General features: G+C 38.7%; 1 protein-coding gene across 1 annotated transcript in view; it reads right to left on the bottom strand.

The window, feature by feature from the left end:
- Positions 1-344: 344 nt before the first annotated feature.
- kif1ca (kinesin family member 1C, a) overlaps positions 345-18,064 on the bottom strand; it is a 58,359-nt gene continuing 40,639 nt past the window's right edge. The window contains exons 15-24 of the mRNA XM_079871505.1: positions 16,951-17,026; positions 16,426-16,505; positions 16,245-16,339; positions 15,445-15,528; positions 12,166-12,346; positions 11,885-11,957; positions 7,042-7,140; positions 5,439-5,609; positions 3,879-4,250; positions 345-2,052 (exon numbers count right to left, since the gene is read on the bottom strand). Of these exons, the coding sequence (XP_079727631.1) occupies positions 1,165-2,052; positions 3,879-4,250; positions 5,439-5,609; positions 7,042-7,140; positions 11,885-11,957; positions 12,166-12,346; positions 15,445-15,528; positions 16,245-16,339; positions 16,426-16,505; positions 16,951-17,026 (2,119 nt within the window). The 3' untranslated portion in view covers positions 345-1,164. The remainder of the gene's footprint in view (positions 2,053-3,878; positions 4,251-5,438; positions 5,610-7,041; positions 7,141-11,884; positions 11,958-12,165; positions 12,347-15,444; positions 15,529-16,244; positions 16,340-16,425; positions 16,506-16,950; positions 17,027-18,064) is intronic.

Here is an 18,064-nt window from a genome sequence, read left to right as displayed (position 1 = left end):
AAAAGTCGTAGTTAATAGTGAGAACTGGACCCTAAACTAAAGCGTGACTTTAAAAAAAACTGTTGTCTACTGAAAGTCTTTTGGAAAGATATTTCATCAGCACGTTATTGAACAACAGTACAATCCATTGAAAAGATGCAGTATTTGGCTAGTGTCACAGAGTCAGACTTTTGACTATTGGCATAAAGTCTGGTCCACTGTAGCTTATTCTGGCCAAAAATAAGAATCAAAACACCAAATATTTTTTTCCCTGTACGTTAAACGATGCATGAATTGATAAATATAATAGCATATCAGATCATTTGTTTTTAGTATACAGCTGCGGGATTTGAACTCCGCGTAAGTTGTTTGCTGCCAACTCTCATTGAAAATGAATTACTTTGTCACTTCGCTGCAGCAAAGTGTTGTTAGTGTGATTGCACCTGAACAGAGAAGAGATCTAATCATTGTCTCTTTATCATGATGTGCCCGATTAGGGCAAGGTAACAAGAAAAGAAAAAGAATTCGCCACCCTAATTGTTAGCACTTAACAGTTTTAGGATTATGTATCCCATGTCTTTTTATCCCCTAACAACAGAAGACAATTTCTGAAACGCATGCCTCTCAAGATGCAAGAATAGAAGGATATAAATGAATGGCAAGATTAAAAAAAGGAGGAAAAACAGCAACTGTAAAAAAGGCAGCATCCGAAGCAGAGTCTGAGGGCTAATAAAATCACCAAATTCTTTGGCTTTTCAGAAGGCACAATGTAAAATCATCAGATATCCAACAGAACTCTCCAAATAGCTTCATATAACCATAACACAATGTCAATGTTGCAGTGCACTGTGCGACACAAGAAGCTCAATTCTCTTGCAAATACATATGCTTTCAATTGATAACCTACTTATAGATATATATATATACATCTGAATAACATATAGATATGTGCGCACATAAAATCAGGTATTGTCGGTGCAGGTATGAAACTGCAATATGTACATAAAACTTCAGGTGCATAAAATGTTTCGTCTTCTTTCGTACAGCATTGTTATTGCACTAGGGAGTTTCTCCCTTCCTATTTCAGCATCTAAAACCCTTCCACAACAAACCACAACACTGTATCTGAGGGTCCCGAGGTTTCTAAGAGTCCTTTCCGAGAACTACGCACAAGATCAGATGAAATCAGGTCTCCATGGGGGTGCTGTTGTAATCTGGGATTGAAGGTGGATTGGGATTGGCTTCGGACCTAAACTGGGTCATCTCTGGAGGGTTGTCCTGCGGATGAGGGTGCTGGTAGTGGTTGTACTGTGAGTTGGGGTGTTTGTAAAGACCTTGTCTGGTTTGGTTGTAGTTATAGTGCTGGAATCCATCTCCAACAGACTGGTCTGAAGCAAAATTTGGATTGTACCAGGTGTAGCGCGCTCTACCTTGCTTGTGCTGCCCTTGGACTGACCCGCCGTCTTTACGCTCGGCCTGCTCGTTGGTTAAATATCCATCGAATGGATTGCGCCCCCTGTTTCGTGGTCGTTGCCTGTTACCCCAGTTACCCTGATTGCGCCGTTGTTGTTGATGATGATTGTGTGGCCATTGGCCCTTGTTTGGCGAGGGAGAAGACTGGAAGGTATGAACCGAATCAGTATCGGAGGACTGAGCAGATGGGTCCTGTCCAACTTCTTGGTTTGCAGATGGGCCCCAGAAGAAGCCTCTGTGCTGGGGGTTATTCTTAAACGGGAACTGTAGCTTCCTCTCTTGAGGCGGCAAAAAGCGTCCGGTGCCTGGCATGAAAGGCCCGTTGGGGCTGCGAGCGGTTTGAGAATTGAAAGATGGATTTGAGAATCGAGATGATGCTGTACTAAACGGGTTGTTCTGAGAGTGTCCCGAGGGAGCGGTGTAGACGGCACTGTTTGGCTGATTGTTGGTTCCTCTGCGGCGTTTAGGGTCGTGGAACTTCTCCGGGTACTGCCAACGATGACGACCCCGCCGGTACCCAGAATCCTCATCGCGTCGGTGGACTTGTGCTGCCGGTTCATCATCTCTGGCCCCACCCAATTTAATGTCCTCGTCGTCTCCCTGAAATACAAAACACCAAGAGAATCTTGACATTGGATTTAAAGGTACACAAAGTGATTTGTGTTTACTATTTTTACCTTGTTACTGTACTTCAGTGCATTTTCTTCCATCTCTACTTTATGTATTAGGAAATAATACTTTACTTCATAACATTCCAAAGCATAATATCTTACTTTTACTCAATTACATTATAAAAACATATTGTTTCTCACTATTTCAAAATCTAGACCTGCTCCGAGATCTGATAGTAATGTCAGTGAAAGAAGGGATTAAATCAAAATAAAAGTCCCGCTTCTGACACTTATCAGTCAAACAGAATCTTATCGGCCAATGCAAAGCATTAAAAAAATAAAATTAAATTAAATGAAATATTGGCTTTGACAATATCTCGGTTGACCACTACATGGCATTACGCCTTTAATACAAGTACATGATTTGTATATATCCTTCTTCAAAGCTTAATTTAAATCAATGCTAATAATAGGTAGGGCTGGACCCGAATATTCGAATAATCGTTCGGTGGGTTGGTATTCGATTTGAAAATTTGACATTCGAATATTCGTTTTTTTTTTTTGTTTTTTTTTGCACACCTGGGATCCCCCGCGAAATGGTTCTCATTCGCGCTTGAATAAGGCCGGCGACACACTGGCTGCGTGGCGTGTCCGTTTTTATTTCGGCTCCATGTTAACAGGTTGGAGTTTGCACACTGCCTGTGTGAGACACGCGTCTCAGGCGCGGCTCGAGCCACGCGGAAAACGCGTGCATGCTAGAAATAGAACCGACGCCTTAGTGTTCCAGCAACAGGAGTATTCTCTGGCTAGAGGGCAGAACAGCGGAGTTTGTATGGACCGAAGTGCATGCCTGAGCTTGTGTTTTGGGTTAAGCTGCGTTGCTTTGACATTGTGGAAAATAGAATAATAGAAACAAAATGTATTAGTCTTTTTACCCATTATTATCAAACTAAATTAATCTCGTTTTTAATTTAACTTAATTTCGTTTTTCTTTATTTAAATTTCATTTTTCTTTATTTAAATTTCGTTTTTCTTTATTTAAATTTCTTTTTTTTTTTTTTTTTAAATCTACCCTTTACTGTGTCAGTAATTTGTTAGTCAGAAAAATATTAGACTACCTTAAAAGTATTGCTTAATTTAACAGACCTGTGTGTGTGCGTTTTATATCACTGCAGTGTCCGTTTTCGGGGGAATATAAGCCCTGCCCGCGTGAGGCGCGCCGCTTCCCGCTCGCGCTGTTCTGTAGTTTACTAAAAGTTTAAATTCTGAATGTGTGGCGTCTTACGTGTCCATCTATATTGCACCAAATGCGACACTGCACTCCCTTGTGAAGTCGATTGGATGAACGGTTCTCGAAATAATCAAAATGCAAACGGACATACAGACACACAGAGATTCCTGCCTTTATTAGAGAGAAGAATATGTTCAGCCCCCTCTCTCCGAAGCTTCGAATATTCGATGTTCATTACTACCGAAGCATCAAAGCTCAAAAAATGGTATTCGGACCAGCCCTAATAATAGGATGGTTACACAAGATGAAATCAAACATCTTTGTTTTGAAGTGTCATTTCGGGACAGGTTTATCGAAAATAATGCCATATTAACACATCAATAATTTAATACAATTAATAATCGCATCCATTTTAAGCACAACTTTAGCACAAGTTTTTCAGGCAGGCTGGTGTAACTCCTGGAGGTTGCGTAAGGCTTGTCTATCAGATTTTCAGTTTCGTTTGCATCATACGGTTAGTAAATGGACTGGGGAGAAGAAGTGTAAGTACATTTTGTGGTTGATTCTAGATTTACAAGCGTTACCTGAACTTCGACAGGGAATATTTTCTCCATCTTCACCATGCGATCCCTTAGCGATCGTATCTCCTCATCCTTCATATTATTCTGTATCTTCACTTCCTGCAGTATATCAGTCAACTTGTCAATATGAGCCTTGAGATCTCCCATATCGGTCTTTCCTCCCTCGTTCCCTCCTCCTCCTCCTGCTGTTCTTTCCTCCCGGTCTCCCTCCTCTTCTCCGATGCCCACAGTCTCACATACGTCCTTCGCCACACTTTTCCAAGTCTCTCTCTCCTGAGGGTCTTTTTGGCCATATGTTCGACAAAGCTCCTTCATCCTGACAATGGCTAAGGCCTCGATCTCTTGCCGTGTGTGCCGAAAGTCTCCAAGCGCCACCTTAAGAGGAGGAATAAAAAGAGATGCTCCTGTTAATGTAAACTCCTGCTTATGCAAGTGTCTGCAAGACATTAATACACATATGGTCGGTGACAAGCCAATCAGATTGGTGCAAGCAGTTTTGAGGAAGCTTTTGTCGTTTCTGTGTGCAATATGCATCAGAGAGTCTGACACCGTGTCCTAACTACACGCGACAAAAGGTTATTTTCCATGTTAATCAGAGTTTTTGTCCTAACCGGCCGCTACGACACGCAACGATTCTATTTTAGAAACGGTTTCTATTTTTCTGCGACGTCGCGCTGGAACAACAAACACAAAGTGTGGCAATGATAATCTCAGGTACTGTTTATGTGCTTTATTTAATGTTAAAAGCGTGTAATGTGACTCTGAATATCATTTAGTGCTCCAGCTTTGTGGCTGTAAAAGCAACAATGGATAATTCACCTCAGATCTTGAAATGAAACAAATGGAAACAAGAACGTTCAAACTGTGAACAAACAAGTATATTATTTGACAAAGATTGTTTTAGTAACTCAGTAGCCTATGTATTTTTAATAATGTTTAAATGGTGTAATATTAGTGAATTTGGTTATGTAGCTACTTATCCATTTTCTTGCGAGTGTCGTCAAGATTACTCTCTGGTGCCGTGAGACTCCGCCCACACGCTGTTCTGATTGGCTGTGGGTTTTGATTGATTTTGAAGGCATCTCGCAGTCGTGTCGCATCTAGTGTGGACAGACAAATTATTTGTCGCTGGATTCTTATCGCATCGCGTCTGGTTAGGACACAGTGTGAGGCTAAAAACCCATTCATACAAAGGACGATAATTATAGTTTTTAAAATTTAAAAGTCCACACTAAAACGGGACAGAGGAACAATAATATTGGAATTATGTTCAAAATGACTTTTTTGACATTAGTTGACAAGAATAGGCTTAGTTGACCAAATTTTAATTAGTCAGTTAGTCGCAGATGATTAAATGAATGGGCAGATCGCTAACACTATGGCCATGTGGTAAATATGCCTGGAAGGAAATCCAAACGTTCGCTGATCATTCATTGACCTCAAACATGGCTTATCATTTGAAATATGCACCTAACATTAGTCACTTTACATGGCCACTCCCTCTAACATTAACCTAGATAAATGTGGGCTATTTTCAGCCACGTATGGAACACAATGAGGAACCTCATAGCAGATCTCTTTAACAGCCTGCGTGCGAAGCTCTTCCAGGCTGAGTCTGTGCTTGGACTCCTGGGAGGCAGGTATGCGTCGGCGCTGCGGGATCTGATACACACGCAGCGGCTCCCTCCTCTTCCCACTGCTGGGCAAACCACACTTCTTCACGATAGACTGCATCTGCAAACATTTAGCAAGAACAGAAGACTTACTTCCTGGCCAGAGTCAGAAACGAACTGTTCAGAAACAGAATGCAGTGGTCTCGAGATGAGCTTTTAAAACTCAATCTCTAAAGACCGCGTCTCAAAAACACTCAATAATATTATTTTTAAGAAATATGACAGCAAGATGCAATGATTGATTGATTGTTTATTATTCAACATCATGCCAGCAAACACTGCTATATTCATGGCGAGAAAAAAAGTAAAGAAAAACTAAAAATAAAAGACAAGTAAAAAACTTCTTAAAAAGGTTTTTAAAGTTGATCTTTGATAAAATAAAAACCAAATCTGGTTTCACTTCATTAAAAATTCACACACACCAATGGTAAATCGCACATGTTTAAAAAATGGGAGAATATTCTAAAATGTTTGAAGATTAAAAGGTCATAAACACAAACTGGATAAAATGTAGGTACAATCATATGATGAGATGCTGTATGTAATTTAATTTTGTTTTCTGTGCTGGTTTTTTTTTTTTTTTTTTTTTTTTTTTTTTTTGGGGTTCTAATATGTTTTGTTTGAAATAACGAAAATGTTTAATAAAAAGAATATTTATAAAAAAATAAATAAAAAATAAATAAAAAAAATTCACACACACACACAAATTCTTGACATCTAATCAAAAATTAAATAAGATGTGTAATACATAATATTTGAAATAAATTCTAATAAATATTTCCCAAAATACTGCATATTGAGCAGCATAACATGCAAGGTATGGAAAACGTTAACCTAAAAATGTATTTTCATATTCTCTATACTCTTATGTTGTTCCAAACCCATATAGCTTTTGTAGCATGGAACACAAAAGTAGAATTAAATACGGCCGCTCTTTTCAATACAAAGAGAGAGAATGAAGACTGAAAAACGACTAAAAAAAGGCACCATAATTGTCTCATAAAAGTGGTTCATGTGACGTGTGCAAAATTTCACAATAAGTCTTCTTACGCCTTATAAAAGCTTTGTGACAAAAGCTTTTTGCACAATGATGTAAATAAATAAGTTATAATGCAAGAGTTTGGATTAAAAATACATCTATACACTCCTGAGAACAAACAGTCAGAGAGAACAAAACACACACAACAGTGCTGTGAAAGGAACAATGAATGAGATGCCAAAGCCGCTTTAAGGCAATCCTCCGAGGTTAGCAGAAAAGTGAAACGCTGTGGCACGCAGGGAAGGAGACCACAGGTCGCTTTTTTTTAATGAAAGTCAATGGAGGAGAGGCTTCAATAGACTTAATAAACTACTTTAGGGGAAAACAGCTTATTTAAATGAATCAACAACCTAAGCAATTTCAAAATAAGGTTGATTGTGCATGTGTTAGAGAGACAAACCAAGTAAATGAGTTCAGTATCAATGCATTGGTGTTCCAGGGGTGTGTGTCTGACCTTGTTAGCAGGTAGTTTCTCTCTGAGAGAAGAGATGAGCCTCCAGCTCTCCTCACAGGACCTCTTATCGGAGTCATCACCACTGTCTGAGTCGGCATACTGCACACAGAGACAGAAAGACACATTAGCTTGTTTCTAAAACCCAGTGAGCTGCATTTACTGTAGCTTTTATGGCAATGTGCTAACTGTCACGGGACTGCTTAACGGATGAAATCGGAGCGCTCTGCATACATTAGGCAGCCATTCAGCACACCACACACACATAGCGCTGCTCACACAAAGCACACAGGAGACTGGACTCATGATATGATGCAAAGCTTGGTCCACATTGAAAACTGGAATTCAAATTACTTTGGAATTAAAAGTATTTTGCAGTATTGTGAAAACATTTGAAACAAAGGAAAAAGTTATAATGGTTATAACAAGGGTATGGGGTACCAGACTGACCCCGTCCGTCTCGATCTTTCTAAACCAGAACGATTGGGCTCTTTTGGAGTTTGTTTCAGGAGTTTGAAACTTGTCAAAGCTACATTTTCGGCTGGTAAACACCAGAGGTGGGAGTAAGTCACACATGTGCAAGTCACAAGCAAGTCTCAAGTCTTAACCTTCAAGTCTCAAGCAAGTCCAAGTCAATTTTGTAAAAAGCAAGTCAAGTCAAGTCAAGTCACTGCTTTATGTCAAGCAAGTCAAGTCAAGTCGTAGCTTGGGTCACAAGTCACGGCAAGTCATACAAACGTTTGATGATTTCACAGAATTTATATATTAAAATAAGTTAAAACTACATAAGTTGTGGACTATGGTTTTATTTGCAACATTTTTTTAAATATGCATTTCCACATACAGCTGAGTGGTTAAAAATCTAAAAAAAGAAATAAAATTTCAAACTACATAGCCTAAAATGTAAATGTAACTGAAATTAGACCAACATTAAAGCATGAAAATATATATATGCCTCAAACATCGCAGAAGACCATTAAAAGATATTAAACAATTCACAATTCAAGTATAATGGTTCCTATGCCACCAAATGGCATTCTTCAAACTGGCATCCCCTTATGGAACATGAACACATCCTTAACAACAAGTTAGATCTTTCCTTTTTAACAAAAGAATAACAAGAAAAAAAACAGTAATAATTGAATTGACACAAAACTTACACCTGTCAATCAGGTGGATTGACTATTGTACATTATTAATCTGTGCGAGTGAGTGATTTATTAATATTTGTGAATGATGTGTGTGCATGTGTAAGAGTGAAAGGTGTATTGTTTGCATGTCCATGGTTGTGTTTGACTTTCTCTCTCTCTGTGTGTGTGTGTGTGTGTGTGTGTGTGTGTGTGTGTGTGTGTGTGTGTGTGTGTGTGTGTGTGTGTGTGTGAGAGAGAGAGAGAGAGAGAGAGAGAGGTGATTTGATTGAGTGTGATTGATTCATTAATATTTGTGAGTGAATGTGTGTGTGTGTGTATGAGTGAAGAGTGTATTGTTTGTTTGCATGTGTGCATGGTTGTGCTTGCAAGTTTGAATTTTTGTTTTGTTTATTTGTGTATGTGTATTTGTGTATAGGTTCGAAAGTCTGTATGTTTTTTTTTCTTTGTGTGTAGGTGTCTTTTTACAATCTTTTATGTGCATCCCCAAAAACTATCCAATTATTAGTCACTGTACACATGCTATTATGCTATTAAAGGACAACTCCGGCGCAAAATGAACCTGGGGTGTAATAACACATGGGAACCGAGTCGACCGTTCTCTGGGATCTGTTTTCATGATAATCGAATGTAAAGAGTTTTATCTCTAAAAACTGATTAGCTTATAACGCTAGTGTATGGGGCATAGAGTAAGTAAAAAGAAATCGCTAGTTAATACCACTAACAAGGCTCAAAATAGCCTCACACTAACACGGTAGCATAATGAGGGTGCTTGTTAGTGGTATTAACTAGCGATTTCTTTTTACTTACTCTGTGCCCCATATACTAGCGTTATAAGCTAATCAGTTTTTAGAGACTCTTTACATTCGATTATCATGAAAACAGATCCCAGAGAACGGTCGACTCTGTACCAATGTGTTATTAATTATTATTAAATTACAGTTACATTTTTTTAATATTTCTTTTAACATTCAAGTCAACCCTGGGATAGCAGACTATATTGGTAGCATATAACTAGACAGTACAAAGGGATGTATGCAGGTAAGAAAAACTGGAATATGGCATATTTTAACATATTTTAACCCAATTTTAATTTTCAAGAAATGTTTTGTTTTTCGCTGTGCTTTTGTATGTAAGGGATTATTCAGATCATAAAAAAATCATTAATCCAAGGCACTCGAATATTATTAAAAATATATAGAAAGCCTTTATTTCATCATGGCTTTAATATTTTAAAATCAGGTGACAAGTAGCTACTTGCACACCTATGCGTTGCGGCTAATGAGCCTTCGTCAGGGTGTGTGACCTTAAGCCCCTTTCACACAGAGATTCCGGAAAATACACGGATTAAGTGACCCGAGATTTGACTCGGGTTAGTTTGATTTAGGTTCATTCACACTGCCAGTGATTTTCCGGAATAAGAGACTGCGTTCACACACAACCCGTAAAAATCCCGTAAAGACACATGACATCGATGTGACTTTAATGTCTCAGCAGCGTCTTAAGTTTGCTTATGAGCTGTGATTTCTCTCTCGAGAAACCATGCTTGTGCATTTTTTTCCTCTCTGATTCGATCATAAACTTGCGCATTACATACCGTTTCACAGCTGGCGAACGATCCCGCGCTTCAGCGTCATCACTACAACACGCGGCTTTTGTTCACACAGCGCGTTCCTGCTGCGTCACGTGATTGTTGCGGTGCGTTCAAATACAGATATTTATTTTTAAAAAGACAAGTTATTTCGAGTCATTTACCTCAAGTCCGAGTCAAGTCTCAAGTCATGAATATCAAGTCAAAGTCAAGTCAAGTCTTTTATTAATATTTGTCAAGCAAGTCTCAAGTCCTAAAATTTGCGACTTAAGTCTGACTCGAGTCAAGTCATTGACTCGAGTCCCCCATCTCTGGTAAACACCCTAGTACTGCCATTGGTCTGATGTAATAGGTGGGTGTGGCTCTGAGGCTCCGCCTACTTTGAAGTGGAATCATTTCTGGTTAATTTCTTCTGTTCAGTTCTTTGAGGTCAGACATGAGTAAATCACGAACACACTGGAGAGTCGCTTTATTGTAGAAAATCTTACTTCTAATTTAAAGAGACACTGCCACTGTTTTTAAAGTTTAATAATGTAAAGCTGCTTGCTTTTATTGTATAAAGCGGTATATAAATAAACTTGGCATGACTGGAGTGCTGAATTGCACATGTCCACATCGCTCTGATCAGATGCTTTCTTAACTGCAGTTTTCTCACTGATGTCACTATTGTTGTATTCATTTTGTAACTGAGAGAAAAGCGCACAGCAGCACATATGTACAGGTGTAAACAGGCCTGAATCTGGATCATGTAAGCCCGACTAAAGGTCCAATGGCGGTTTTCCAATAATACGGGTGAAGGGTCTCACGATCACAATCTCGCCAGCTTCGGTCACTAAACAGAGGTAATTACTATATACCTGAGATTGGTCACATTCACGCTTACACAATCAAATATACTTTGGTATAAACCCCATGGTTTTTGCATACACTTGAATTTAACTTAAATGCTTACTTCAGTAGAGGTATGGCCACTACTACAGATATAAGCTGACCAACTTTACTTGTCTTATAATAGCTTTGGATTGGCCATGCCGTGGTTTCCTACGTACATTTATCTAAAGTAACAATAAATTAAAACAGAGAAGACACACCCAGATTTGGTCAAGCAGCTTTTGCTGCCCTAAACGGAGATTCATTTCTTGTCTTTGCAAAACCAAGTACACTTGAATTAGTGCCGAATATTAGTGGTAACATACGAATCCGTTTAATCTACTTGGGAAAAAAATTTCAGAGCAAGTCATAATAAAATCAAATGTAACAATTTATAACGTCAGGTAAATGTACTATCATGCCAATTTCATAATCAGTTCAAAGATAATAAATACAAAACATCAATGCTCTGGAATAAAGAGAAGATGTGAACCTGACATTAGAAAATACATGATGCTGAGAGTCTTGGCCACTCTCAGCATCACAAGCTAATTTGAGTTACAAATTGCCACGAGCCTCCCCTTTTTTGAGAAAATTGAGAGCATCTCCCTACATACTCAGACCAAGGCAGAAACCTCTTTTCAAATGTAAACATGAGTTCACAGTGGGAATTTGCATTAATCACCTTCTCAGACTTCCTCGGGACAGAGGTTGATTTACATGGTATCATTTGCTAACAATGGGAATTTGCATTTACACCTTTGAGAGCAGAATGCCATTTGCCTGGAAGACAAACCCTCCACTGTGTGCGAGTTATCTCTAAACTCTTAAAAACTTTATTAGCTTTCGTTTTACTTCTTTGGGAATGAGACATTTGTACAGTTGCACTGAGACATTTCAAATGATACCAAACATGTGTAATACTGTATGATAATTATTCACATTAAACCATATAGATTCTTGGGTGAATTTTGGTGATCTCAGCATGAGAGAGAAGGAACGGGGGAAGAGGGAAAGATGTAGATTAGGATGATTCTGAGGTGAGACTTGCGTCACGAATGGTGCACAAGAGAGAGTTCAAATGTTAATTTCCTTTGTTCTCTCAGAGAGTTGCCCTCTCTTCCAGTTCTTCCAGTCTTACAATCACAAGACTCTGGTTCTCAAACCGGGTCCTGGAGTACCCCCATCACTACACATTTTGGATGTCTCTCATATCTTAAACAGTGTCTTTTCTTACTAGTCTCTGCTGTTCCAGAATCTGGTCGGCCTCTTCCTTCTCTTTGCGGTACTGATTCTCCAGATCCTGCAGTCTAAGAGAGGGTGGGTTTGAGAGAGAGACAACATTAGCAACGAAACAGGTTTTACAAGGTCATCTTGGACCAGTAACAAACCAGCAACCTCGTTCCAAAAACCAGCTTGGCCATGCATTTTAATACTCATTTCACATACATTTTTCCAAGGCTATGACCTGAACACAGATTCATCCATATAGGAACATTTGTTAAAATGTGTATTTACCTCTTCTCCATCTCCTGCTTTATGTCAATGCCTTGTTTCTCCAGCAGTTCTTTCTGTGCGTAGCTCCAGTCCACTGGCTCCCCCTGCTGTTCCTGTGTGGCACTGCGCTCTCTCTCCAGGCGGGCCTGCTCAGGGTGGTTAAACCTGAACACATGGTTCTTCCCCATCACTATACGGTTACCTATACAAGCACAGGACAAAGAAGAACAAAGGAGTTTTCAAGCTACGGTAAAGATGCATGATGGGAATGACATTACCACACTACCATTTGTGCAGTTCACAGAACTGTGCCAATTTTCTGTGTGAGAAAAATATCCAGATGACCAGTGACATTTGCCATAAAAGTTAAAGGGGTCATATAATGGTACATGCACTTTTACAAGTTGATTGCACTGAAATGTCTGTTGGCAGTGCCTGTACACAACCATCCTATCATGATTAAAATCCATCCAGTGGTTTTGTTTTAATCTCCATATATGTTTGACCATCTATGAAATCAAGCCGTTCGATATTGTGACGTCATAAGATCGTACGCCCCTCCCGCGATTGTGATTGACAGCCGTGTTTCAACACAAGACCCGCCCTGAGCAAGCTGTGACAGCCGTCGTCATAGTAGTCGCCATTGTTGATATGCTGGAGTAGAATGGCGTCTAAGCGATTGTGGTGTTCTGTTCTTAGATGTAATAAGGAACACAGCAGTCATTTGGATGTTCCTAAATCTGAGCCGTTGAAGATGCAGTGGCTGAGTTTTGTTTTTGAAGCGATATGCCCAAAGGATTGATGCGGGGATCCCCTCACGGGGATTCCCCACGATCGTCCATGCTTTCATGTTTACGCGAATCATTTCACACCAGACAGCTTTACAAACGAGAAAAAACGGATCGGTACCAACGTGTTACTGCTGAACCTCCAGAAGATGTGAGTGTAATGTTTTATTAACCTTTATATTAGTATTTATATTAATCTTTGCGAAATTTGCTAACCTTGCTGCAGGCTTCACAATGAATGCGTCTAAGGTTTACACTCAGGGTACATTACTGCATGTTTTCTATGTACGACGTTCTCAATATAATTCATAATCACACGTTTATAACGAATAACACGTGGTTATTGTGTTAGATACGGTGTACCCACAGAACAGAGGGGCGGGGTGAGCAAAGCTCATTATCATTTAAAGACACATGCACTGAAACGGCGTGCTGAAAACAGAGCTGTTTTGACCAGGTAAAATGAGTGTTTTCTTACAATACTAATGAGAATTTTTAATTAAAGTATATTACAAACTTTTAATTTAGACCCTAAAGAATCATATTAGCTTGTACAAAAATGGCATTATATGACCCCTTTAAGTATATCACAAGAGAACAATGCCCTGGTTGTTGTATCCCACAATTCAACTTGACTTTCCTTCCCTAAATGGTTAGGTCACCCAAAAAAGAAAATTCTGTCATTACTTTCGCTCATATTCAAAGACAAATGATATTTTTAATGAAATTCACCTAAAACTCTGACGCTTCAAAACACTCATAAAGAGATTGTAAAACTTATCCATATGAATCAAGCGGTTTAATCAAAGTCTTCTGAGGAGACACAATCACTTTATATAATGTACAGATTGAATTTAGGCTTTTATTCACATCAGGGTTCGTACAGAAACTGTAAAATGAAATTCCAGGACTTTAAAGGACTTTTCAAGCACTACTTTTTTGGTTTTCAAGAACTACAATCAGAGATCTCTCATATCAAACAATATCTTTATTACATTTCAAATCCTAAAAAAGGTAAACAGATAAACAAAAATAAACGAATAAAACAAAATTATACAAATTAAGTGCAACACAAGCAATAACTGTGGTAACTTTAACCATTGAAAGGATACAAAGATATCGCTTTCCTTATTCAAACTGATTTTTTCTCTTCTATGAATATATCATTGACTTGAAGAATAAAAGCTGTATAAGCTGTATACTTGGATATTTTATGAGCAATATCACTCATAGCCATGCGAAATGGCTCTATATCTATATCAGACGGGTTGCAGCGTTGATTTTGTGTGAAAAGATTGTTTTATCAATAAAATTAAACACTAATTTCACATATATTGTCTTTCAATAATTCAAGTACTTCTTCATAAATAAAATATGGCTGTTTTCAAGGGTTTTCCAGGACTTAAATTTCAAAACGTCAAGCACTGTAAGCACCTTGTACGAACCCTGTCACATAGACATTGATCAGCGAACATAAACAGAAGCTCAACTGAACCTGCTTGACGTGCGAGAACAAACCTGTTCTCATGCTTGAGCTTCCATTTACCAACTTTAAATGCTTTATGTTTGTTTACTGACTGTGTTCCAAATGTGAACTAATGTCTTATGAATTTAGAACAACACAAGGGTGAGTAATTGATGAATTAATTTTTGGGTGAACTAACCCTTTAAAGGAGAACTCCGGTCAATTTTAACATTGAGCTCATTTTTTTTGTACATTTGGAGTGCTGTCAGTACAGAGAACAACGACAAAAATCGGTGTTGCCTACACCGAGTTATTCTATTTTTAAGATTTGCACCCTGTTGACTTCAATGGGGCAAGTTTTAAACCTGCTTTTAGCCTCTTAACATCCTTGATGTGTCATTACAAGTGCACAGAAAATGTGAGTGATTCCTTCAGAGTGAACACGAGTGAGTCTGAGTGCAGTAGATGTGAAAGAAATGTATAAAAATTATGTTATTTAAGCCAGCGCAAATACCTGTGTTTACATCCTGTTTTCGGGTGAAGTCCAAAGTAGTCGATTGCCGAGTTCACGCGCATAGGTTTAGTACCTATGATCACGCGCGTAATGTAATGACACATCAAGGATGTTAAGAGGCTAAAAGCAGGTTTAGTACTTGCCCCATTGAAGTCAACAGGGTGCAAATTTTAAAAATAGAATAACTCGGTGTAGGCAACACCGATTTTTGTCGTTTTTCTCTGTACTGACAGCACTCCAAATGTACAAAAAAATGAGCTCAATGTTAAAATTGACCGGAGTTCTCCTTTAAGACTTGAAAGACCCTAAAAACAAAATGTAAAAATACATTATAACTGCAGTTATTTCCAAATGAAAAGTATTTGAAATGTTTACCGTTGCATGTTAAGTCCTGTATAACAGCATTTTATGTAAGATAATAGTAGGCAGATTTGTACGGTGAGGTGTGTCGTGTAGTAAACAATACACTAGTATTCCATTCTGAACCACGGAATTAAAAACATCAAAAATTTTATTGGAAAAAAAAAAGTCACCTTGTTTGAGTACGACACCGTCATTGATGCGTTTGCCATTGACGTATGTTTCTGCTCCAACTAACGGCTCCAAAGTCACCACCACTGCAGACACACACACACACTTAGGTTTGCGACGTGATTACATTAAAAACATCAAAATGGCTTTCTCATGCCTAAAACATCACTTGTTGATGTGGCAAAATACATTGTCTTATAAAATTTTACTGCATTATATAACTACTATACAAGTATATGGCTACTTATGTGACATAAAATGTATGGATATTTATGTAATATTTTATATACACATAGCCCTTAACTACTGTGTCAGTAAGATTTTTTTTTAATGTTTTTGAAAGAAGTCCCTTATGTTCACCAATGCTGCATTTATTTGATCAGAAAAACAGTAAAACACTAATATTGAGAAATACTATTCCAATTTAAAAGAACGGTTTTCTACAGTATGTGAATATATTTGAAAACCGAATTTATTCCTGTGATCAAAGCTGTATTTTCAGCATCATTACTCCAGTCTTCAGTGTCACATTATCCTTCAGAAATCATTCTAATATGATGATTTGCTGCTCACTAAACAGTTCTACTTATTATTATTATGATGATGAAAACAATGGTGCTGCTTAATTTTTTGTGTGTGAAAACCATGATTTTTTTAAGGATTCAAGGGTTTATTGTCATATGTGCTACATTCTTTGATGAACAAAGTTCTTACAGCACTGATTTTAAATAGAAATCTTCTGTAACATTATGTCTTTCCTGGGACTCAGTGAATGTAATGAAAGTCATGTGACTGCTCTCACCCTCGTTATTGTCATTGACCTCACTGCAGAAGACGCAATGCAGCTCCTTTATAAACTGACCACTGAGACGAATATCCACATCCTCCTGACCAACTCTGCAACAAACACACACACTGTCATGAGACACACAGTGCAGTATTTACAAAGAAACAGATCAGTCCTTCAAACACTCACTGCTCACCTAGTGACTCCATCTTTAATATAATAGATCAGACACTCTGACATCAGAGGATCCTCGTTCAGATTCACCAGATTGGGCGTCTGGGGACAAAACACATACTCAAAAACCTGGAAGCATTTTGGACATCTTATGTGCTAGGATAGTAGTGTATGAGCACAAATCATAATTTATATGTTTTAGAGAAGCTTTGAGACTCAAGGTGCGGTCACATTAGCAATATTTCGGTGAAATCATATGGGCACGTTCTATCGTCAATAGTGTAGGGATGTATGAAGCACAGCTCACACAGAAGTCACAGATTTTTGTTAGTCAACAGTCCAGCAAATTTTCTTGACCAACTTGAACCCATTGTGAAATCAGCATGGGGCAATCTTTCGCCCTCACGCACAAATCCTGATTGATGAATTCCTATCGAAATGACTGGATTTGGTCTGAGAAACCGTAAATGTGACCGCACCTTTAAAGCTGCTCTGACAAAATGTGTATTGTAAACAGCGCAATACAGATACATATGACTTGACTCACTCTTTTAGGTGAGAAAACACCCACTGTTCCTCCATCCTCTTTCACAGACACACCCATCTCAGCCAGCAGTGACTCCCTAATGCGTCACAACAGAGAGAAATGGTGTGGAGTTAGTCTCACTGGACTATCAGTGTGAAGTCTAGTCCACATCGCAGATTATTCTAGCCAAGGACAGGCCACTGAGGTTGGAGTCAGCTGACTGACATGGAAAGCACACTTGGGTCAGGAGTGTTGACTATCCAACAGGAGATTAGTTGGTTAATGCTGGGTACACACCAAAAGATAATCGGGCTGATTTTGGGCCGATTTCCCCCCTTCCGACAATCCTGGCTATGTCCCGATTATCTTGATGGTTCAACAGATTATCTAATCAGATTTTCCCTTGGTGTGAGGTGTGTTAAGAGTGTCCGAACCTGCTCGGAAGAACGTCGGAGCCGCCCTGATCGCGAATCGTAAATATTCAACATGTTTAATATTTACGATCAGAAATCCTGATGTGTGGGGGGAACCCCGAGGACAAACGTGCGCACGCTCTGGAGATTATCACGTGAAACAAAACAATATCCAATCAGAAAGTGAGATGATGGAAGACGGAAGCTTAACAAATGCAGTCACGGCGCAGTACAAAGTGAAATTGATGTGGACAACAAGTCCAACAAGTATTGTTGTTCCAACAACAAAATCATTCCAAACACTATCATCGCAATTTTTTCCTGCATATCGTTCGGCATGCTTATTCTGAAGTCTCGCGAGATTTCCTGTGTTCACAGTCGAGACTCTGGTTGAAAATCTGTTCGTGTGTGGTGTGCTGTCTGTGTCACATCATGGCACACACACACACTATAGGAGCAAAATGGTTAAATCTAGGATTTTTTGTCCTCATGTTTGTGGTCTATCACATTTTGAAAATCTTATAAGATGTAAAAAAATCTTTTGGTGTGTACCCAGCATAAGGCGGCATCTAGTGGTGTGCAATATGTATCCTCTAAGATAATCTCATAATTATTGTTTAAATGATGACATTTCCTGAGTAGGTCAAAACTTGATTCCTGATAAAAACACCTTGATGCAGATGGAGAGACTCAAGAAGTGACAACATGTAGACAACATTTCT

This window comes from Squalius cephalus, assembly GCF_949319135.1.
Source record: "Squalius cephalus genome assembly, chromosome: 5".
In the NCBI taxonomy this organism is placed as follows: Eukaryota; Metazoa; Chordata; class Actinopteri; order Cypriniformes; family Leuciscidae; genus Squalius; species Squalius cephalus.
This window is presented reverse-complemented; position numbering and strand designations above follow the sequence as displayed.